Source organism: Globicephala melas, chromosome 10 (genome assembly GCF_963455315.2).
Source record: "Globicephala melas chromosome 10, mGloMel1.2, whole genome shotgun sequence".
Lineage (NCBI taxonomy): Eukaryota > Metazoa > Chordata > Mammalia > Artiodactyla > Delphinidae > Globicephala > Globicephala melas.
Genome location: NC_083323.1, coordinates 60,243,715 through 60,265,964, shown reverse-complemented (window position 1 = coordinate 60,265,964; position 22,250 = coordinate 60,243,715). Strand labels below are relative to the sequence as shown.

The window sequence follows — 22,250 nt, the reverse complement described above, 5'->3', positions numbered from 1 at the left end:
GATGGTCTGGATTTAAATCCAGGTCTGCCTGCCTCCCAGATTGATGTTCTGTTTTCTCATATAGGAACATGACAGGAAGGAAGAAATATGGAGGCAATAAGTACTGTCGGAGGGGGAAATTAGTGACTATTGTTCATTCTGCAAACCTGGTGCCCACTGTCTTACAGTGTGTGCTTAACTACACGGGCTCTGGAGCCAAACTGCCCAAGTTCAAATCCTAGCTCTGTCACTTACTGGTAGTGGGACCCCAGGTAAATTACGTACCCTTCCTGTGGCTGTTTTCTCATCTGTCAAGTGGAACTCATAGCATTATTGTGAGAATTAAGTGAGATTATTCGTATCAGTTGCTTAGAGGAGAACATGGCACTTACTAAGGGCTCGATAAGAGAGAGAATCGGTGGATGAGAAGTAATGGGGGTGGGAGGCTTTGAAAAATTCAAGGACCAGGCAGCTGGGAAGTCGGAGAGACAGGCACAGGGCCAGGCTCGGAGAATGAAGTTGGGGGGCCAAGGAGCCAAATGGTGCCGGGGCCCGGGACGTGGGTGGAGGAGGCAAACTGCGCAAAGCTGAGCACGGGCATGGCAGCTGGAGCCAGGCAAGGACGAGGCTGCAGGGAAAAGAGGCTGAGGCCCACACTTGACCACAGGGAGTTTTGAGAAGGAACTGGATGTGACGTCTGTTCACAGGTCTGTCTCCTCCACCGGCAAGGGACTGACTGAGGCCGCAGGGTCCGTCTCCTAGCAGGTGTTCAGTGAACATCAGATGGGTCGTAGGAGGAGCAACTAGGGAGAAGGGCATCCTCCTCTGGGTGGGCTCCAGCCACTGGCTCAGACCTCTTGCCCTTCCCCCACAACCAGGGTTGCCATGGCAATGACCCCTCCTTCCCCACAGGCCCTGTGGTTTCCTCTAGAGTTTCTTTCACTTTCTTCTTCTGCTTTCCCCCCTCTCCTCTCCTCCACCACTCCCACATCCTCAACCTCTCTCTCCCACATGCACCGGTCGGGTCATCGGTGAAGACAGCCAGGCGCAGGTAGGCAAGGCACTGTCCCAGGGAAGAAGGTGGGTGGGGGTGGGTGTTAATGGGGAGTCATAGAGGGCAGGGGAAGAGTCCAGGGGCGCAGTGGCAGAGGCCAAAGTCAATGGGGCTGAGGTTGGGGTGTTGCAGAGGTTAAGGCATGCAGGGGCAGGGAGAGGTATTAGGACAGAAGGTAACAGTGGGGTCGTGGAGGGCAAGCAGGGTCACAGGGAGAAGGGTGGGGGCAGAAGGAGTGACTCAGTAGGTGATAGTGGGGTCACAGTGTAGGCGGCTTATGGGGCGAGGGGCTGGCATAAAGCAGAAACACTGTAACTTAGATGTACGCCGTGGTTCTTTTCTTCTGGGGCCAGGGACCCTCATGACAACCAATTGAAACTGCATCAACCTCCTCCCCAGAGAAGGGCAGATGTGCATGTATACAGAACTGGGGGTGGGGATAGCCTAAAGACCTCTGAGGCCCAGGACCTTACTAGAGGTTCACAGAGTCCAATCAAAGCTCCAACACCTGGTGATCACGGAGGCCCAGACACTCAGGACAGGGCCCTGTGGACTCCCTTTCCGCCACCTTCCCACCACACCCAACCAGATACATTTCATCCTATTTCTTTAGTTCCCCTAAGAAAGCTGCAAAATCCACCCTCCCCACCCAGTCCCTCTGCAGCTCAGCTCGTTGCTTCCCCCCTAGAGGGAGCCACATCCCATGAGTTTCCATCACTTTATTTGCAAAAATAGAAAACTCAGCAATATGCGACACAGCGGGGTGGAGGGGAGATGTAAACAGGGGAGGGGACAGCACCCTGACCCCCCCAGAGAAAAAGGGGAGCCAGTGGAAATCTTATTTGGCAGCTAAATACAAACTGGGGATTGGAGGAAGAAGGGAGGGGTCACAGGGGCCCTGGGCTCCCCCTCCCAAGACCCCTGGAGGAAGGGGTCAATTCCAGGGTGTAAACAAAAGCTAATAAATAAATAGAGGCTTCCTCGGGGTCAGGGTGGGATCAGCTAAGCAGTGCCCACCCCCCCTCTCCCTGGGCCAAGCTGCTCTGGGGGTCACGGGGGGAAGGCACCAGGGGGAGAGGGATCCCCTGGCCCCTCTGTAGTGTAGGAGGGTTCCTGCCCCATGGCTGAGATGGGGGGCAGGGGGAGCCCAAGGCACATGACAGGACTGGGGGAGGGGCTTGTAACTGAGGGCATAAGGTAAACTCTGGGCCCAAGCAAAGAGGTGCAGAATGGACCTGCCTCTGTCCCTTTCACCCTCTGGCCCCCCACAGAAATGCAGGGCCCGACCTGGCACGAGGACGGGGGCACAGCGGGCAGCGTGCACCCAGCAGGTGCCTTATGCAGCATTAGGCACCAAGGACTGGGGCAAGAGGGTGGGCTCAGCCCTCCCCCTACGCCCCCCTCCCTTTGGTCTCTAGTGTTCCTATTTGCTCCCAGAGGCCTAAGCACCCGGCAGAGGAAGGGGCTGTGGAATGGCAGGGTCTTCCTCCTGCCCTGGGGAGCCTGGGACCCTGGTGTCTGAGGGGCAGTGCTGAGATTTTAGAGTCCAAACTCAGGCTCACCCCTCTGCCCTCTCTCCTGGAGGGAACAGGGCAGGCTCCCAAGACTGGAGAGGGAGCCGGTTAGAGCAGGAAGGGGATGAACACGGAGGCACCCCTGGAAACTTTGGCAAAAACAAGGAGCTCAGTGGAAGGGGTGGGGAGAGGGCAGAGCAGGTCCTCCCTCAGTCACTGGCGGTGTCTGGGAGATGGTCAGTCTGCTGCCTGGAGCCCCCAACCCCTGAGACAGGGGAAGTCAGGGGCCCTGGTCAGGGTGGGGGCTGCGGCCCCCTCTGCCCTGGCCCCCAGGAACCTCATCCTCGCTGGAGGCCTTGGGGTGGGGGCCAGGCTGCGAGGAGTCGTCCTCAAACATTTCGGGGTTCTCCAGCATTTCTCGGATCAGGGGAGGCATCGGGCCCGGAATCTCCATCTTCAGGGTAATAGCCCTTTCTGCTCCTGCAATGGAGGGACAAGGAGGTTCGGGGGGGCTGAGGTACAGCCCCTAAGGCTGACACCTTAACCTTGCTGGACTGCCCTCTAGCTCCCCTCTGGGGGCTCCCAGCACCGGCCTGCCACCTCTGTCACCCTCTCCCTATTCTAGGGTTCCCGGGGACTGCTCCTCTGCCTGGAGCCTCTGCCTGTCTTCTCTGCCAAGCCTGTTGCCCATCTGTCCCATCCTTTCAGGCTGTCTCCTCAAAAATCACGTGGTGCCCAATTCCAGCCCCACTCCCTGGACCCTGGACCCCCGCCCCCATTGTCCATAGCTTGCCAGTTGTTCCTAGGGCTGTTCTTTTTTTTTTTTTTTTTTTTTTTTAGGTCTGTTCTTAATAACATTTATAATTAGAACTAATATTTATCAAACACTATCTTCCAGGCATCCTCCTAAACCAGTGTTGTCCAATAGAACTTTCTGTGATGAAGGAAATACCTCCTCTGTCCAGCGCAGGAGTACCTGGCTGCACAGTGTTACTGAGCACTGGAAATGTGGCTACTGCAACGGAGGAACTGAATTTGTAACTCAGTGCAGTTCTAAGCCCATTGTGTGTTAACTCGTTTCATCCTCACAGAACTTAGGAGGTAGCTGTAAGTCTAGCCCAGTTTACAAGCAGAAAAACAATAAAAGAAAAGCACTTGCCCAAGTGTCCCCACTAGCAAGTGGCTGAGCTAGGATGCGGCTGAGCTAGGATGCTCGTGTAGGCTGCCTGGTTCTCACCCACTCTGTTCTTGTCTCTGCCTGACCCAGGAGACCAGCAGCTCCGGGAAGAGAGAGGGGAGGCTCGCTCCCGACTAACCCTTGGTGCTGATGCCCCGGAGGTCAGTGATCTTCATGAGCATCCTCGGGAACATGTAGGGCTGGCTGGGCCGTCGCCGCCGGGCATAGAGCCTCAGGGCTTCCAGCAGCGGCTCCTGAAGCTTGTCCACTTTCTCAGGCTCCTCCAGGTCCATGCGGTCTGGGGGGACAAGCACAGGGGAGTGAGAGAGGAAGAGATGGGGAAGACAGTGACAAGTGGCCCTGCCCTATGGCCCTCCAGGCCCCAAACTTTGACCATGAGCCCCACCCAGGACATCTCCCCTGTTCCAATCCCTTCCCCGCCTCTGGCAAGAGGTTTTCTCTGGTAAATCACTCCTGCCCAGACCTCTATGTCAGCACTGGTATCGGGGGTCTCCTCAGCTCCCCCTGGCTCTTCCCCTCTTCTTGTCCTTTGTTGCAGGCTGCCGGGGAGTCTGTACTGGAGCTGAGGAGTCTGTGGATGGGACCAAGGTCTCCCGCCAGGTGGGAGATCAATCGGGTGTAGGGTGTGGTGGGAAAGCAGTCCGAGCAAACGCCAGGGGGCGCCCCCGCACCTCCGCAGATGAGGCAGATGGCACTGAGCAGCCCTGTCTCTGTATCATCCATCTCCAGTGGCAGGAGCTGCCCAGCAAAGGCAAAGACGAGGTCTGTGAGGGGCCCGAAGCCAGCATTGTGCATCTGGGTCCGGTTCAGGGTCAGCCCGTCAGAGAAGGTCATGGTGTCCTGCTCGGGGGTGTACCTTGTGCAGATCCGCAGCATCTGGAGGTAGGCAGGGGGCAGGGTTAGTGCTGTCTCTGGGAAGGAGCGCTATGGGGACGGGGAAAAGAGGGAATGAGGTGCAGGTGGAAAGTGAGGAGGTTGGGTCCTGAAGGAGGGCCACCTGAAGCTGGCAGGGGGAGCGAGGCAGAGAGATGGAGGGTCTGAAGTTGGGGGAGGGAAGAGAAGTCAGAAGGAGGCAGGGCACCCAGAAGTCTACGGTCAGATTTCAGGGGCAGAGATTAAGACAAAAAGAGCTTGGGTTTCGAGGAGATCTGGGGAGTCCCAGATTGGAGGGGGGAAGAGAGATAATGAAATCTCTGTGTGGACCAGCTCCTTGGTCTCATATGAGGGTCAGGCTGTGGCAGAAGACAGGCCACGGGTCTTAACTTACTAGGATGTCCAGGCAGGCAGCCTTGAGCAGAGTGATCTGGTCAGCAATGCTGAGCCCCGTAAAGCCGGGCAGCCGTTTGGCAAACTCCACAATCTTGATGATGCACTTGGTGGCTAGCTCGCTGAACTTATCCCACAGCCCCAGATCCAGCTGCACCCGGTGGTCTGCACTGGAGTTCTGCAGGAAGGTCCGGTTAGAACACAAACGAAGGCCTATCCTGGGCGCTGTCTTCTTTCTGCCAATACCCCAGGCTCTCCCTTCTGCATTCGGATGCCCTCCTTGTTTGTCAGCACCGGACCATGGCCTCCAACACAACCCCTACCCGTTCTCCAAAGTCAATGTTCCCCTGCCCTCACTGGGGCCCTGCCCACTCCTCACCGTGGTGTATTTGCCCAGCTGGCAGAGCGAGGGGAAGGTCTCCTGATGGGCTTTGCTGACCTTGGTGATGAGCTCTTCTAACTGGGGGCTCAGCTCATAGCTGTCAAGTGACCCTTCCTCCTTCACCTCTTTCTTCTTCTTGTTCCGATCATTCCGCACAGCTGGGGGGTGGAGGTGCAAGGAGAGGATCAAGACCCTCAGAACCTCCCTCTGGGTATCCCCTCTTACCCTAACTTAATGTGCTCCGGAGCATCCCTTCCCTGGGACCCTGGGCGGGGCCTCAGTTTCCCTGTCTCCTGCACTAGCTCCCATTCCCAGGCTGGCTCTCCCCAGCCCCACCCAGGGCCTGCAGGCCCTGCTCCCTCCCCAGGCCCTTCGGCTCCATCCTGCCCTTCCTGTCACCCTGCAGGAGCTGGGGAGGGAGGGCAGGATATGCAGGCAGCAGGATATCCACTTATAGCCTTGGCAGCACAATGGTGCAGGGGAGGGGGGGCACCCCAGATCCACCTCAGGCTCAGTCCTGGGAGCAGGGGAGGGGACTGGCAAGCCCCCCTAACTTCCCCATGAAACAGGGAATGTGCACCGGTAACCCCCATTCACTCATTCAGAGGAAGGGTTAAGCTCTGAGAAGGGAGAATGGGAAGGGGTGGGGTCTCCTGGGTGAATGGAGCTAATCAAATAGGACTGGCCAGGGAGGAGGCACAGCACTCCAGGGCGGCTGGAGGCTGGACTTGCAGAGGTCAGGAAAGTGGGGGTGGCCAGTGGGAAGAGGGTGGCAACCACAGGCTAGGACAGGAGCACCCCTGCCCAGGCAGGCCTGAGGGCCTACCTTCCTTGGACATGCCGACTTCAAAGCACTTCTGTAGCCGGCAGTACTGGCAACGATTCCGGGTCACCTTGTTGATGATACAGTTTTTGTCGCGGTGACATGTGTACACCATGTTCTTCTGGATGCTGCGGCGGAAGAAGCCCTGGAGTTGGGGGTAAGGGAGGAGGGTCAGTGAAGCAGGATGTTGGGAGTACCAGCCTCTCACAGGCCTTGCAGGCCTGAGCCAATCTATTAACCACCTCTGTGCAAAGCAGCCAGTCCCTCCCACCTCAGAGGGATACCCACCCACACCCAGTGAGTCTCTGATCTCACGCAGGTAACTGGATGCCCAGTGCGCCCGCCTCCAGCACGTACACACCTTGCAGCCTTCACAAGAGCTGACCCCGTAGTGGTAGCCAGAGGACTTGTCATTGCACACGAAGCACGGCTTGTAGACCCGGGGAGGTGGAGGGGGTGAGGGCGAGCTGGGCACCATCTCCTCTGAGCTAGTGCTCTGCGTCTCCACCGCTGTGGGGAAGCAGTGATGTGAGGGTCAGGGAAGAAGGACCCCTCAGATCTCTAGGCATCCTCATCAGATACACACTGCCCCCCCCATTCCCACTTCTTCCTCTGGCTCAGCGGTGACAACACCATCGCCACCACAGTGATTTAAAGTCCCAACAACCCATATACAGCCCCATAGTAAACACGTCCAGAAACCCCTAAACAACCACTACGACCTCCCGGTCTGGCCATCTCCCCCTACAATAATGCCCTACGGGACACTGCTCAATTCTCCAAATTCTAGGTCGAGGCCATCCCAGAAGTTAAATTCTCTGGGCCTCAGTTTCCCCAGCTACAAAGTAGGTGTGTTACGGCCCGTGGCTCTTAACTCTCTAGTCACTCCCTCTCACATCGGGTCCCTGCCGGGTAGTCTCCCTCCTACCCTTCTCCTCCTCACGAGGCCATAGATCTGGGTGTGAGGAGGCCAATTCCAGACCACCTGTGGCTAGCACCTGGCTAAATGGCCAGGAGGTTCAGGAGGCAGAACAGAACCTCGTTTTCTCTCAAGCAGTACAGGGTAGACAATCCTTGAGCTTCTCCCCCTCATATCACCCCCCAAACAATCGCCAGTGTCCTTTTCCCCAGAAACCACGGAGACAGTGGAGGAAATGGGACACAGGTATTGGGAAGGTAGGTTAGGGCACATGCAACAGCCTTATTTTACACCCAAAGAAACTGAGGCCAAGAGAGAGAAGCGACCAGCCCAGTGCCACACTGCCAGTTATGGTGGAGCCAAGGCTCTCAGGTCTTCTAACTAGATCTACGTGACCTGGCCAGGAGTTAGAGAAGTTGGGAAAGGGAGACAGGTATTTGCTCAGATTCTCAGGTCTAGAAGCTGCTGGGGGTGTAGCAAAGCAGAGAAGTCAGGCGACAGTGGGTAAACAGGGCTGATGGGGGAGGGGAGCCATCTCTGGACCCTCTCTGAGCCGTGTCTTCACTCCTAAACTTCCCCTGCAAATACCCAAACACAGCTCGAAAGAGATCTCCGCCCATGCCACGCACAGTGCGGGGGGGAGGACGCCCTCTGTTTGGGAGGCTGCTGAGTAAACCTCTTCTGGGTGTGTGGCTGATCTTCAGAGGCCTGAAAAAAATCTATAAATTATTCAACCTGTAGGACCAGTTGCCCAAACTTGGAGGGCCTAAGTTAATGCAGGAAAACCCTAAGACCCTCCCTAAGGAGCGTCCCTTGCTTGCACCCACCTCATGAACACCTTCTTCCTTCTAACCTGCTGTAGCCCACCTGGTCAGAAGTCCACCCAGGCCACCCGAAGGACAGAAGGAAGGCCCAGACGCAGGGGTTCCAGGCTAGCTCCACCCTCCCCACAGGAGGAAAGCCCTCCCCACCCCCCGGCACACACAGACACTCAATTAGCATAAGAATCCAGCTGGAGTGAGATTCCCCAATGAAAAAGGAGAGAGGAGGGGAGGAAAGGAGGGTGCCTGGAGTCTATTCAGGACTTGGTGGGAAATCCGGGGTCGGGCCCGGGGGAGGCGGTTGGTGCTGAGAGATGGGGGGTGGGCTGGAATGCCTTTCAGGATGGTCCCGGTGTCCTCTGAGGGCACATGTGCTGCCCACAGGCCAGTGCGTGGGGTGGTGCTCACTCGGCGCTGATGCCCTCCCTGCCCGCAGAGCGCTGCCTCATTTCCTCTCTTGCAAAAGGGCCTGGGTGTGGTCAGACTGGCATGGGCCACTGCCAGCCAATTATTATGAGACTGGGGGTGGCAGGGAGACAGGCCCAGGGGCAGCTTTTCTCATATGCGTGGTACTGTCACCCCTTCTCGGAACCCCTCTGGCACACTCCCGTCCCTGAACCCTAAAGCGCAGCCCAGTAGCTCTGGTCAGTCTGGGAGCAAAGGGCACAGGAAGGCTAATCGTTGTCACTCCACTGAGATTCCCTTCTCAGCCCTGGGCAGAGACCCCAGCACCAGGGGGATGCTGCTCCTGGCTAAGCAGGGGCCCCTGCAGGGGAGGAGGGGGGTGGCTCTGGGGTTTTCTCCTTTTAAAGCCCAAATTGCTGAAATTGAGGAAATTCCTGGCCAGGCTGTGCGGAGCTTCAAACAAACTCTTTATAACCGGCTGTAAACACTCCCAGCTGCGAGGCCCAGGGCCGAGAAGCCTGGACTCACAATCTGACACACACCTTCTTGGAGACACTCTCACACGTCAACAACACACTGGGCACAAAAGCAGGCACTTTACCAATGGGCTCCTATACCCCAGCGGGACCCTGGCACAAAAGAACACCCAGGCAGGCGGGCACAGAGGCACACTCACTCCAGCCACACCATGGAGCTGGATGCCCAAGTCATAAGGAGGACACACAACACCCAGCGCTCGCTTCACCGTTGCAAGCGAGAAGCTCTGCCCCCAAACACCCACGGCCTGCCAACGCAGCACCAGGACACCGACGCTGCCAGATACAAACACACCAAAGGACCTCTTTCCTTCCCTGGATTAGACACAGGTCTAAACTACTTTCTCTCTGAAAGTGTGTGGAGCAGGCCCGAGGCCCACCAAGACCCTAGAGGCCAAAATTGTTGGTCCAAACTGAAATGCAAAAACATACTGCCAGCCAAGTCCCACAGGCTTCCCTGGGCCTGAAAAAGATGGGGCTCCTGCCCAGCCCCCGCAAAAACCCTTCCTGGGAGATTCTCTCCATCTCAGCACCCCTCCCAACATACCCCACGTCCCCATTCTATTGGGCCATGAGAGAAGGTTAAGAATTCACAAGGATTTGGTGCAAGGCAATAGTTCACACTTTCCCCGCCCTTTAAATGCTACGCTTTTCATTCTTGCCCCACCCCACCTCACGGTACTGTTTGCCACCTCCCTCTTCCAGTCTCCCAGTTGTTAAATCTGAGCAGCTCTGCCCTGCAACCAAAAGACCAAAAAAAAAAAAAAGCTGATCTCGTAAACAGCGCTGCCGAGTGCCAAGGAGCGAGGCGCGTTGGCGGGGGCTCAGTGACCCCGCGCGCGCACTCCCAGGGCGCCCGCCGCCCGCCCCTTCCCAGCGTGCCCCCCAGCCCCGCGTCCCCGGGCTCCGAGCGCCGTCCCAGGCCCGGGGAAATTCGGGGGTGTTCCAGGCTCCCCTCCCCACCCCCCCCCACCCCCGCCAGGCACTTCAGCCCGGGCTTCAAAGCCGCCTCTCATCTGGACTTCATTTTTACTGCCTCTCAATCCCCGGCTTTTTATTACCGCTCTGGAAAGGGGTTCCAGGGCCCCAGGCCTGGCATCTCCCATTTCACAGAAAAGGGAAGGTGGATATTTGGGGACCCAGGAGTCCCGCTCCCCCCGCCGCTGCCACCTCCAGGCCACTCCTCACCGTAAGCCCAACTTTTATTGAAACTTTTCGTTTCCTACTGAAGTTGTGGGCTCGAGCCATAGGAAAAAGTGCACACAACCCTATACACATTTCCTAAAATTTCTTTTCTCAATGGGGGAGGGGGACGCCAGAACCCAGCCTGGCCCCGCTTGCGTGCACAACCCCTTACACCCCGTACGCAGCACACACAGAGGGTGCACGCTCGAACACAGCACTTTCCAAAACCGCCCCCGCAGCCACGCAGGGCACACGCCCTCCCGGCCTCAAGTCACAAACATCCCCACACGGGGCCATGCGGACCTGCCAACGCTGGCGGAGGGCGACGCTGCTTGGAGAGACCCTTACGCCCACACCCGCACCGCCTAAGCGAGGCGTTGCACACTCCAGGGATGCACACGCTCTGCAAATAATATTTTTACACTCGCGACTTCCCACATGGACTTTACGAACTCCACTCACGGTCCTGGGTGCCATAACCCTCCCGGGCCACGGACCTGCCGGCACAAACTACCAACGCACCTCGGCCTCTCCCTATCCCCGGGAACTCTGGAGGGTCACCAACCACAGGTCCTAGCTATACACCCACCATAAAAAACACACACACACTCCAAACACTACTGCACACACCCAAAGGAGTCGCTGAGGCCCCCACGTTTAAAGGGCCAGTACCTCTTTCCTACACACCCGGCCCTCACATGGAAAGGGTCAGAATCTCCGCTTGCAACCCAAGTCCACCTTTTACACACGGAACGAGAGAGCCGCTGCCTGTCCCGCACCCCGCACCCCACCCCCAGTGTAGGGCTCGGGTACCTACATTGCAGACTGGCGGGTTGCGGCCAGGCAAAAGACTCGAGTCCGGCGAAACAGGAGCTGCCGGTGGCTCTGCGCAGCAAGCCGGCCCCGGGTCCGGCTGCCCCGTACAGCCGTCGCGGACCCGGGGCAAACGTTTCCATGCAGTCGTACATCGCGACCCGGCTTGGAGGGAAGCTGGGTGCTAGAAACACCGAGGACCCGCAGCCGATTCCCCCTCCTCCCCCGGCGGCGCCCCGCTCCTGGAGGGGGGGAGGGGGAGGGCTAGCATAGGGCGCCGGGCTGCATAGGGGGTAAGGGGTGGGCGGGGAAGAAGGGGATCCCCAGCAGGGGAAAGGGACTGGGCGGGGCGCAGAGCCAGGGCTGCCGCTCCAGCCGCTGTCCGCCTCACTCTGGGCGCCTCGGCGGCTAGCACTGGGGAGACGTTTTGTAAAAGCGAAGCCCGGCGGGGTGGGGGGTGGGGCTTGGAGCGCTAAGGGGGCCGGGCACCAAGATGAGCAGAGCTGGGAGTGGAAGACACGCACTCGCACCGTGGCGCGCTTGCTTGCTTAGACACACATCCGAGCATGCATTTATCTTGGCAGGCACCACGCATCTGCAAATAGGCAATAGTGCACATGCATGTCTGCACGCGCATAAAATTAGAGGTGTACACACGTTTTTGCAAACACACCTGGCTCGGGAGAACGCTTGCAAGGATTCTCTCTCCACTGCTCGGAGGCTTTGCAAGCTTTTGCACTTAGGCGCGTGCCAAGGTCGGGGATGGGGGAAAGAGTGGAGAAACCGAGCACACGCATTTCCTTTCGAGTTTCCCCTCCCCCCAGCGCTCCTTTTTTTACACAAGTCAGTACAGGCAGGGGTGTCAAGGAGGACTGGGGAGAGGAAACATGTAAGTTCCCTGCGCGCGGCACTTCTCCAGAGCCCAGGGACCTGCACTACCTCCACCCGCTCATTCCCAGGCCTGGCTCCTCCCTCTCCCTCCGCGCGCGCGCTGCAGGGCCGAACATTACATTCCTGCGGCTCGGCGCGCGCGGCCTGCTCCTTCCTTCCCGTCCTCCCACCCCCGGTCGGAGGGCCGGAGCGCGCTCCCGCCGTGAACTCTCCGGGAACCCCCCTCGGGGCGGGTGGCCGGGCGCGCTCACCTCCTCCTGACCCGGCCCCGCCCCACCCCGCCCAGGCCGTAGCCCGCGCCGCCGCGGAGCCCCCCCCGCCCCTCCTGCGCAGCCGGAGTCTACCCTTCTTAGGCCGAGGAGTGCTCCCTCCGCCGCGGCCCGGGCCGCCTCCCTCCGAGTCCCCCAAGCCCCATCCTGCGGCTGACACTCCCGGAGCTCATCCAATGCCCCTTCCTCGAACCTGACTTCAGCACAAGACTCCCACCCCAAACTGCTCCCGCCGTGCCAGCTGCGCCTCGGACGACACTGCCTTCCTGAGTGCCAGCTCCCCTCCCCCAGAGTCGCTACCGTGCCAGTCGCCCCCAAGTGCCAAGTGCCTCTTCGGCAATAACTGCGCGTCTGGTCGGTAACCGTTCTCAGAGTCATTAAATACCCCCACCAGTGGCAAACTGCCCCTTCTTCCCTTCAGCGCCACACTTAGTGCCCTTCGGATCTCCGAGGGCCGCCCCACTCCTCCCTCGCGGGCCCCTTCCGGGCACTGAGTGCCCTCGACCGGCGGAGAAGGGGGTGGGGGGGGGCGGGAGTTGGGCCACGTCAAGAGTTTGCCCTCGCCGAGCCGGGCCGAGTCGGGGACCCTGGCCCCGGGACAGCGCCAGCGGCGGCGACTCCCGGAAACCGCCCCCTTCCCCGCGCCCCGCCCGCCGCCCGGCCGCCCGGCCGCCCGGCGGGCCGGCCCAGCCGGCTCTGTCAGCGCCGCTCACAAGGGGAGTGCCGGGGGAGCGGGAGAGGCGCCCGGCCCGGCCCCTTCCCCCTCCCGGCGGCGGTGGCTGGGCCAGGGCGGGGCGCGCTTTTCTAAGAATCTGTTGTACCGGGTGGGGGGCGCACTGGGGTGCCGCAGGAGTGGGGCGCCAGTTTGGAAGAATAAAGAGCAGGAAGGGGTGCCAGAGTAGGCGAGGGAAGGGAAGGCAGGCGCGGAGGAGGGGCCGGGGTGGCTGCCGGGGACTGAAAGGGGCAGGGCTGGGAAGGAGGGCCTGGTTGGCGGATGGGGGGCCGCGGGGTGGCAGGGCCGACTCGGGGGACTCGTAGCAGGGATGAAGAGGGAATGCATTGCTCTTTCCAGTCCAGCCTGAGCTCCCTGTTCTTGCCCCCAACCCCAAATACCCCATTTCTGACTCCAGCCATCCCCCACAAAAAGAAAAAAGGGGTGACAGACTTCTGAATCAGAACATGGCCAGTGGCAAAAAAAAGTCAATTAAGTGCAAAGTGGGGAGTACCCCCAAAACAAGGGGAGAAGACAGCCCTGATTAGTCAACTGTAGGCTGTCAGTCCCCCCCACCCTTCCCCCTCCGAAATCTGAAAGGTCCCAATTAAGTCAGGCCTGCCTGGTTGGTAATTAGAACCAGAAGTGGCCAGGCCACAGGGAGGGGGGTTGGGAGTGGGGCACAGGAGGAGTGGGGGGAGGGCTCCAGGAAGTCATGAGTTCTCAATAGCCCCCTTTTCTCTCCACCAGATGCACCCCACTCCTCATCACCCCATCTGTGTGTGCTTCCCAGGCATTGCAGGGAGAGGGGGCCTTAGAAGGGACCAGGCATTGGGGTGTCAGGCCCACCCTAACCTCCAACCCCGACCCCCCATTCTAGACAGTCTTAGCCTTGAGGAGAAGGTAAGAGGATGGAGGAATCTAGTGCCCCCTCTTTTCCCCAAAGTCCCCCCAGCCCTTATTGCAGCAATTAGACCCATTAGCCTTCTAGCATTTCATGGGAACCAGATGTTCTCCACCAGCCTGGTGGGAGTATGAGGGGGGGCTGCTGCCTGACTCACCCCCTTCCCTGTGATCCCCACCACCAAGGCGCACCCCTCCCAGCTAGAGCCCCACAAAGTCATGGCCCCAGAGGCAAGGAGAAATGTACCCCTCCCCCACTAATGAAGCCCTTCGCACTGAATCTGGTGTGGTCACCCCTCAGAGCCTCTACCACCCTGGCAAGGATGAATTTGGCCAACAAGAGGCTGTGCGGGGAGGAACAGCTAACCCCTTCATCCCTCCTTTCCTCCCCTCCTGCCACCTTCTGGAAGGGGCTTGAGGATAACTGGCTCTGAATTCCTCAAGCTAAATTCTCCTTTTCTTCCAGAACCTTCCCTCAAAAAACTGAAGTTGGGGCATTTCAAAGCAAAGGAGGCCCCACCCCAAGGGTAAGTCCTAACTTAGGAGTCCCACCTGAAGGGCAATAGGAGGGGTCTCTGGAGGAGGGGGCAGCAGTGGAGCGAAGGAATAGGGAGGTGTGAATGAGGGACGGGCCCCAAAGCAGGAGTGCTGGGCAGGATGGGGGCTGGGACCGGGGAGGGGGCCAGGAGAGGGGGGTGCAGCCTGGGCCCCAGCGGCGGCGGCTTGCCCAGCTCCCCCCGCCAGAGAGGTTTCCTGTTGCAATCAAAGCCCCGTTTGTGTCGGCCTGGAGCTGGAGCCCGAGCCTGAGCAGGAGAGACCAGGGAGGGGAGGGGAAGGAGGCAGTCGGCTGGGTTTTTTTCCTGGAGGAGGCCTTGCTGCCGCCTGCTCACCACCGGTACCGCCTACTTAACAAGGCCCTTTGCCTCTCCCGGAGTCTGGGTTCTCTCTGTGTCTGCGCCTTTCAGCCTGTGTTATTTCCCTCTCATCTCGTTTAGGTCTCTGAGTCTCTCTTTTTCAGTTTCTTTTAAGTAGAACTCTTTTTCTTCCTGTGCCAGCCTGCTCTCAGTTTCTCCATGTGACTTAGTATGGTGCAGCCTGGGCTCCTTTGCCCAGAGACACTGTCACCAAGTTCAGAGGACAAGCAGAGCTAGGTCCTCAGGACACCAGCTATCTCCTCAAGATGGGGAGGAGGGCAAGGCTTCCCTTCCCTCCCATCACACTCTGTTCCCTGCAGTCTCGATAAAACAAACATACAACTCACCAGTGTTCATAAACATGGAGATACACGAGGACACAGATAGCAGGGTTTTATGCATGTGTGTGAGCAAGCACACCCAAACCTGTGTGCGTGTGTGTACATACACACACAGAGACACACACACACCCCTCCGCTTTCCCACGCACACGGGCCTGTGCTGCCCCGGTGGCCATAGGTGCTCCCCTTCCCACTACCCTCCTCCACCATGAGGTTCTGAGACGCCTGCCTTAACCACTCAGGCCCCTAGAGCACCCCAACAGATGGAGCAAGGCTGCCCTTCTCAACATGGATGTCTCCAAGGTGCTAGGGACCCAGCAGTAGGATTCAGGAGCCAGCCCCAGGGAGAAGTTCCAGACTCCTTCAGGGACCACCCCCACTCCCTCCCACAGATCAGGGGAGAGAGGCTGAAGAGAGAGACCCAGACTCCAGGTGAGTGTGGCTTTGGCATCAGACTTAGGCCTCCAATCCCCCTCCATTAGATGTCCCAGCCAAAAAGGGACAGCAGGGCAGAGAAGTGAGAGAATACGCTTTCCCCCTTCAGCCACTGTCCCACTGCGGGAGGCCTCCCAGACTCCAGGATCCCCTCCTCTCCCCACTGGTCCCTCTCATTCACCACTAGGTGCTGCGTGCCCCACTCCCATGCAAGCTGTCTGGACCCAGGCCTTCCCCTCCTCCCCACTCCACTGCCCCCTCTCTGCCCAGGCCTGTCCCCCTGCTGCCAGCCATACCCTCCCCAGCTACCTGCCCTGGTTCTGGCTCCTCCCTGGGATTTCTTCTTTCAGCCCCTCCTCCTGCAGGGCGACCTTTGGGGATGCAGCCTAGTCTGACCGCTTCCCCTACCTTGACCTCACTTTGAACCCTGACCTTGGTCTCAGTGTGTCCAGGGCACAGGGGCACATGGAGAACTTCACTGGGGACTGGCTGCCAGCTCTCGGCATTCTCCCCGCCACCACTCTCTCTACTCTGCCTCCTCACTCACGCTCCCTTAGCTGCCTCAGGAACTCTGGAAAATCAAGTCCCAAGATATTGAGTTGTACTGCCCTCTGCAAGAAGTACATTCATGTGGGGAGGGTGGTTCCCTCCCACCCCGCAGACCCTGGGACAGATTCTTGGGGTGCAAATGAGGTAGGGGAAGCCCAGCTGAGGTTTCCAGAAAGGGGGGCTTTGTGCTCTCTCGTTCACCTGCGTGCCACCCAAATAACCCCTGTTGGACTACAGACAGGCCACCGGCCGGCCTCACCAAACCCCAGACACACCGTCAGCAGCCCTATGAAATACTGCCTCACTCTTCACACTGACTCTTTGTTGCAACCCTGGAATTCTGTATGTGAGCAGCGTCTCAGGGCCATGCTGTGCACACACAACTGCATATGGCCTCTCACACACGCACACACCTTCTCTAGATGAGCAAGCTCTTTCCAGCAGAGCTGCCAGCCAGGCCTAGTCACCCCTTCACACACACACACACACACACACACACACACACACACACACACACACACACACACACACACACACACACACACACACCCCCCTCTGAGTGCTCCTAAAGGCAGGCCCCTTCTCTCCACCTCTCTCTCTCTCTCTCTCTCTCTCTCTCTCTCTCTCTCAGCTTATCTCTCTGGAACTGCCCCTCTCTCTATCACCTCCCCTTCTATCCAGGTGGAGGCTTCTCTGTACCAGCTCCCACACTGAGGCCAGCATCCCAGCCTTCCAGCTCATGGGCACCCACGCCTGTAATGGCCTAGCGAGGAGGAACAGCTACCAAGTGGAAGGAGAGGGGATCCAGAGGGATGAAGGGAGGCCTAAGGCTTCTGCTGTCAGCACTCAAAGGCTTCACCCAAAGAGGGCAGGCCTGAGGGACAAGTAGGGATCTGCACAGCATGTGGGTACCGTGCCAGACCTAGAGAGAGGGGAGGAGTCCACAACCCACATGGCTGGAGGAGAGGATGCTTCTGGAACACCCCCTGCACCTCCCCGGATTACTTATGGTACAAGAGCTACCTTCTTTGCGGCTGTTTCCACCCTCCCCAGAACCAAGAGGGAAGTTTCCTGACCCTACACATCTTTGGGCACCTGGCACTAGGCTCCATTCCCCTTTTTGCAGGCTCCCCCTAATTCAGAACAATTTTACCTCTTGATCACAGAGTTGGGTATTGGCCTCCCAGACTCCTCCACTTCACAGCCTGGCTCCCCACACCCCGCACTGCAGGCAGGCAGCAGCCTCAGACTTCACCAGACCCACCCTTGGCTGCCCATACAAAGGGGTTCTCCCTGCTAGTTGAGTCATTCAGGAGGCAACTGCAGAGCCCCAAATTTTAGGCGTTCTACTTTCCCATTCTAGTTGCACAGGAGAACTCTCATTTGCAAGCACGTCCATTGGCTCCACATCCAAACCCCCTCGAGGCTACCCCTGTCACCTCCTCCATTAGATCAAACCCCCAGCCCTGCCTGTCTTCCTAACTGGGACACCAATTTTCTCTATCATCCACCCACGAAATGCCCTCCTGTTTCCACTTGCCCTCATCCCCCAAGATCCCTGAGACTCACACAGAGAGGCCATCTCCTTGGGGAGGTCAGGCTGGCCCAAGCCCCGGAAGCTAGGACTCAGCATCTCGAAAGGTGGAGACCCCCTGAGTGCCCCTGGGAAGGCGAAGGGGAAGCCAGCCCCTGGGTAGCCAGAGCCAGGCCCCAGGGCACCAGGCGTAAAGAGTCGCTCCTTATTGGTGGCCATGGCGGCTGCAGTGTGGGAGGCTGAATCCCCTGGGGTCTGCAGTGGGCGGGGGACTTCTTCAGCCACAGCCCCCGCCCATGCCCACTGCCCTGGCCTGGGAGGCTCCGTGCCCGCCCTGCTTGGCCTGCTCACTGGGTCTCCAAGACTCCTAAGGAGAAAGAAAGGAAAAGGAGGGATGAGAGAATGATCGCTCTGATGTTCCAAGCCCCATGGCCCTCTCCCAGCTGGAGTCTTTTCCCTCCTTGCTGCCCTCTGCCACACAGTAGGGGAGGCAGGGCAGGTGCTGATGCAGGCTCAGAGAAACTCTCCTGGAAGGGTAACTTGACTTTCCAAGGTGAATCACGGTCTTCAAACTCCTGGCAGAGAGGACTCCTAGGCTAAGAAGTGACCATTACACACCACCATGGGCTGGACACTAGATTTAACCCTCACCATCAACCCTGTGAAGTAGGAATTAAGATTCCCATTTCACAGATGAGGAAACTGAGGTTTAGGGACTAGTTTAAGGTCACATGGCTGTAAAGAGTAGAGCCAAGATTCAAACTCTCTACCATCCTGGAGAAAGCAAACATATCTGTTTTAACATTTGTGTTAAAAAATGTTACACCTCTCTGGAACACAGACTCTGGAGCCAGACTACCTGAATTGATCCCCACCACTTGCCAGCTGCAGGACCTTGGATGTATTAGTGTTACTTAATCTCTCTGGGCCTCAGTTCCCTCCTTTGTCAATTGGGAATCATAATAAGCCTCACTTCATAAGGTTATTAGGAGGCTTAAATAATTTACCATATGTAAAGTGTCTAGAATAATATAGGGCACATACTAAATGCTATATAAATGTCTCCGGTTCTTTCTCTTTGTACCTTCTCTTCCTCCATACCTCTCTTTTAATTTGCATTTCCTTTCTTTCCACCTTCCTCAATACTCCCTCTCCCGGTTTCCCCTCGCAATTCTGTCTCTGTCTCCAATTATCCCTCCCTCCCTAACCTCTCCTCAAATCCACAGAGGTTAATGGAAGCCCCGCTGTGTCCCAGGTATGATGCTAAGAAGCTCCTCTCCCTGTCCTTAGTTTACTTTGCTTCTCCATCTCTTCTCTCTCTTTCCTGAGCCCTCTGCTTATAGGAAGCCCTCCCTACATCCTCCCCTCCCTCAAATGTAACCTGACCTCAGAGGTTTTTAACCTGAGCCCAAGGGAGGGGGAGGGGAAGGAGGGAAAGAGGAAGTGGGAATCCCAGGGCCAGGCAGGTGGTTCCTCTCCTGATGCTCTGACTAAGGGAAAGGTAGGCTTTCCCAGGAGCCTCAGAACTACCCACCTGTCTAGGGAGTTAGGGGCTGGGGAAGGAGAGTCACCCCAGCCTGGAGGCCTCCTCTACCAGCCGGAACCATAATGGACTAGATGAAGAAGGACAGAGAAGGGCCGAGAGAGAGTGAATCACAGAGTCCTTGGGGTGGGCAGGCCCAGAAGTAGGTGACGGGTATTTTGCATCTCTTTCCATCAGTCTTTGCTTCTAAGATCAATATCACTCCGTCTTTGTGCCTCTGCTTTTTTTCTTCCTTCCTTTTCTATCTCTCATCTGCCTTGGCCTTCAAGCTCCTGAGGGTAAACTGGATGGAGGTTACAGGAACTCAGACCCCAAGCCGCCACCCTTCACTCAGTCCCTCACTAGCCACCACCCAGGTCCCCAGCACCCTGACTCTTCAGCCCGGTGTCTCCCCAAGCCCTAAAAGTCTGAGCTATGAGCCCCCAGGATCCACGTCCTTTACCTTCCCCTATTCCCTGAAGTCCTTGTCCCAGGTTAAGTCCAGGTAGAGCCAGGCGTCCGGGCCCCTGAGGCCCCTGGGCCATAGCTCAACAGGCTGGGCCACATTCCAGGTGGATTAACCCCTCCAATGCTAAGGATGAGAAGCTACTAGAGGTCCCCCCCCACCCCATCTTCCCCAGAATGGCTTAGACTGAGAACCCGGCTCTGGGCTCCAGCACTCACTATCTTTGCTTCTCACCTGCGGGTGGGAAACAGAGACCTGGGGGTGGGGCAGGAGGACTTCGAGGGTCCCAGAGAGGGATGCTCGGGCTCCTGGTCCTTACGGAGGAATGAAGCTGTGAGGGAGCCAAGCTCTCCCTGGCCTTCCTCTTATTTTGCCTCAGAGAAGGAACTTGAGAGTTGAGTGAACAGAGGAAGGGGACAGAGACGCATCCCACTTCTGAGCCTTGGTTTTCTGCCTTGGCTAGGAAGGGAAGGGGAGGGTCCTAAGTCCTGGGTAGAGGAAGGGACCAAGGAATTGAAGACAGTGGTACACAGTGTAAAAGGAAATCCTAAACTAGGGACCCAGAGGTCTTGGTACTTTGGGGGACCTGAGGAAGGGAGAATGTACTTCTTTCCTCCCAAGATGCCACCTCAGACTGAGGGGGGCTGACCAGGGGAAAGGGGCCCTTGAGAAGTTGCTTCTCTTCGAGCTGAGGTGGAGTTGAGGGGAGGGCATGGATGAAGGGGGCTGCTGGATGGAGGCGGTGGGGGTGGGGGGGCGTCTCTCTGCCGTCCTGCCCGCTCCAGAGCCTGGAACAAAGCTGCCCTTGTCGGCTGCACTCCACCCGCTGCCCCCCTCCCCTCTGTATAAACACGACCACCTTTTTCCATGACCCCATCCCCAGCCTGGGCAGAGAACCCGGGCATCCTCTGCTCTAGCCTGGGCCCCCAGCCTGCTCCCCGGGAGGCAACAGTGGGCTGGGTTTCCCTGGCCTCGTGCCACCCTTGGGGGAGTCCAGACCGTTGAGTCTCCACCTCCCATTACCAGGTGCCTTCCCTCTACCTCACTGGCCCCAGGGAGGGGCAGTACCCAGGAGGCAGGCAGGCAAGGCCGGTGGAATGTGTGTGGGCATCAGAGGGCATGGGTAGGGTGGGGCAGAGGGGGGAACTGGAGGTGCCAGTTGGGTGGCTTTCTGAGCCAGGGGGTGGGGGTGTGCCGGGACGGAGGTGTGTGCCCTGTGCTGCCTATTAGGCTCTAAGCCACGGCGTGTGTGTACATGTGTGTGTGAGTGTGTGTTTCCCTATTTGGGATACCCAAGCTCCAGGCACCCTTCACACACTGCCTCCTGCCCCCTTCCCTGTCCTCTATTTTCTCGCCTCCAGGATATGGGACACTGCCTGTGGTCCTCAACCCCCAGTCAGCATCTGAGGAGTGATGGTAAGGGGTAAGGGCAGGAGCCTCAGACCTGAGGACTCGGACGGTAGCTGCCCTGGATGTGGGCCCTGAAGGGGCACAGTCATCTCAGGTTCTTGCCCTACGGGCCCCTCCTCGGGCTCCCTTGCCCACCACCCCACCTCACCCCCTGACCAACCCTGCATACTCTTACTCTCTGGCCACCTGCAGAGATTCCCTCCTACAAACTGGGTCAGGTTGAGGGAACTGGGCTGTAAAGTGCTAGAGACAGTGAGGCAGCGTCAGTGAGGCTCCAGGACTGGAACTCCCAGGTCCCTGCCCCAGTCTCCCTGTTCTTCCTTTGTACCATTCGGGCTCCCCTCAAGAATACTCCAGAGGAGCCCCCGACCTTGGCTGGAGGGAGCCCGGACTCACACCCAAGGTTGCGGATATGAGAGGGAATCCTGCACTGCGGTTCAAGGCAACTTCACAGACCCCTATCCTATCCATTTGTCTCTCCAAACTGCTGGACCCAGACGGCCAGAATCACTTGCCTCTGGACCTTTTCCTCGCCCTTCTGTTGTCCAAGCTGTGGCATTCCACTAGGGAAGGATCAGCGCGGACCAGAAATCCTCCCCTCGGATTCCCCAGGGAAAGCCTCAGGGGAGGCGGATGGTGGACCTTCCCCGCAGGAGGGGACCCTATCTGCCCTCACACTCCAGGCACAAACATAGGATAGAAGGCCCCTGGCTGAAGACTCTTCCCTCAAAGCTCTCCCCGACTACTCACCGCAGTGAAGGGTGGATAAAGCCCAGCCCAGCCCAGCCTGTCTAAAATCTTCCCCATTCCCTTCCCACATCAGGGCTGACCCCCAAGTCGGGGCAGGAAGTCCCCCTCCACCCCTGCGGATAGCCGGACCAGCGCGGGGAGGAACTGAGCCGGCGTGGCTCCCGGCGCCCCCGCCCCCGGCCCACCTCGCCGGAGGACCCGGGCGTCCGCGGCGGCCGAGCCTGCTTCCCCGCCTGACTCACCTGGAGGGGGAGGGAGGGGGAAGGGAGGCCGCCGAGCCCCGAGGTCCCGGCGTCGGGCGGTCGCGGGGATAGAGCGTCGCAGTGGCAGGGGCTCTCGGTGATGGGGGGCTCTGGGGGGGCACAGACTCTAGGCTGGGACGGTCCCGGGGCCTCTCGGAGCCCGCCCGCCCACGTGACCGCCCCAAAATATCCGACACATTTTCTCCCAAACCGCACACTGACTCTGCAGGCGGGGACACGGAAAATATTTTCTTTCTTTTTCTCCCTCCCCACCCCCCCACATCCCTCCCAGCCTGGCTCCCTCCTCCCCCTCCCGCCCTCGCTCCTCCCTCCCCTGCCGCCTGCCCCTGCCCGGCTCCCTCCTCGGTGCCCTGGGGCTGGGGGGCGGAGGGGCGGCGGGGTGGGTGGGAGGGGGGC

At 58.7% G+C, this 22,250-nt stretch overlaps 2 protein-coding genes across 12 annotated transcripts in view; one reads left to right on the top strand and one right to left on the bottom strand.

The window, feature by feature from the left end:
• The window catches only part of ZNF740 (zinc finger protein 740), a 46,488-nt gene extending 24,270 nt beyond the window's left edge, over positions 1-22,218 (top strand). For 3 of the 10 annotated variants that reach the window (XR_009565561.2, XR_009565560.2, XR_009565556.2), the window contains 3 exons: positions 14,137-14,197; positions 20,793-20,847; positions 22,126-22,218. Coding sequence is in view for 1 of the 10 variants with exons in the window: in XM_060306532.2 (XP_060162515.1) it covers positions 14,137-14,157 (21 nt within the window). In the remaining 9 variants the exon portion in view is untranslated. Of the gene's footprint in view, positions 1-3,814; positions 3,886-4,283; positions 4,346-4,474; positions 4,628-14,136; positions 14,198-20,792; positions 21,911-22,125 lie in introns of those variants that run through there. The other 7 variants (XR_011377773.1, XR_011377771.1, XR_011377772.1 and 4 more) reach the window with 7 other exon arrangements.
• Positions 1,778-22,017, bottom strand: RARG (retinoic acid receptor gamma). Of its 2 annotated transcripts, XM_030866884.3 has the most exons (9): positions 21,834-22,017; positions 17,479-17,810; positions 6,578-6,726; positions 6,220-6,361; positions 5,391-5,551; positions 5,013-5,189; positions 4,417-4,621; positions 3,864-4,022; positions 1,778-3,027 (listed from the first exon to the last, which is right to left on the bottom strand). In XM_030866884.3, exons 2-9 carry the CDS (start codon positions 17,660-17,662, stop codon positions 2,828-2,830), a joined length of 1,377 nt encoding a protein of 458 aa, XP_030722744.1. In that variant the 5' UTR covers positions 17,663-17,810; positions 21,834-22,017; the 3' UTR covers positions 1,778-2,827. The 2 variants fall into 2 exon arrangements, with proteins under 2 accessions (XP_030722744.1, XP_030722745.1); XM_030866885.3 differs by lacking the exons at positions 17,479-17,810; positions 21,834-22,017 and adding an exon at positions 10,900-12,017.
• Positions 22,219-22,250: the final 32 nt, after the last annotated feature.

What these genes read in the sequence shown, in the direction of transcription:
- RARG (XM_030866884.3), bottom strand. Translation starts at nt 17,662, where the DNA reads ATGGCCACCAATAAGGAGCGACTCTTTACGCCTGGTGCCCTGGGGCCT. An exon ending in GCTCTTGTGAAGGCTGCAAG is followed by an intron (nt 6,362 to 6,577) that starts GTGTGTACGTGC and finishes CCCCAACTCCAG; the next exon opens with GGCTTCTTCCGCCGCAGCAT. An exon ending in CATCTGCCTCATCTGCGGAG is followed by an intron (nt 4,023 to 4,416) that starts GTGCGGGGGCGC and finishes TTGTCCCCCCAG; the next exon opens with ACCGCATGGACCTGGAGGAG.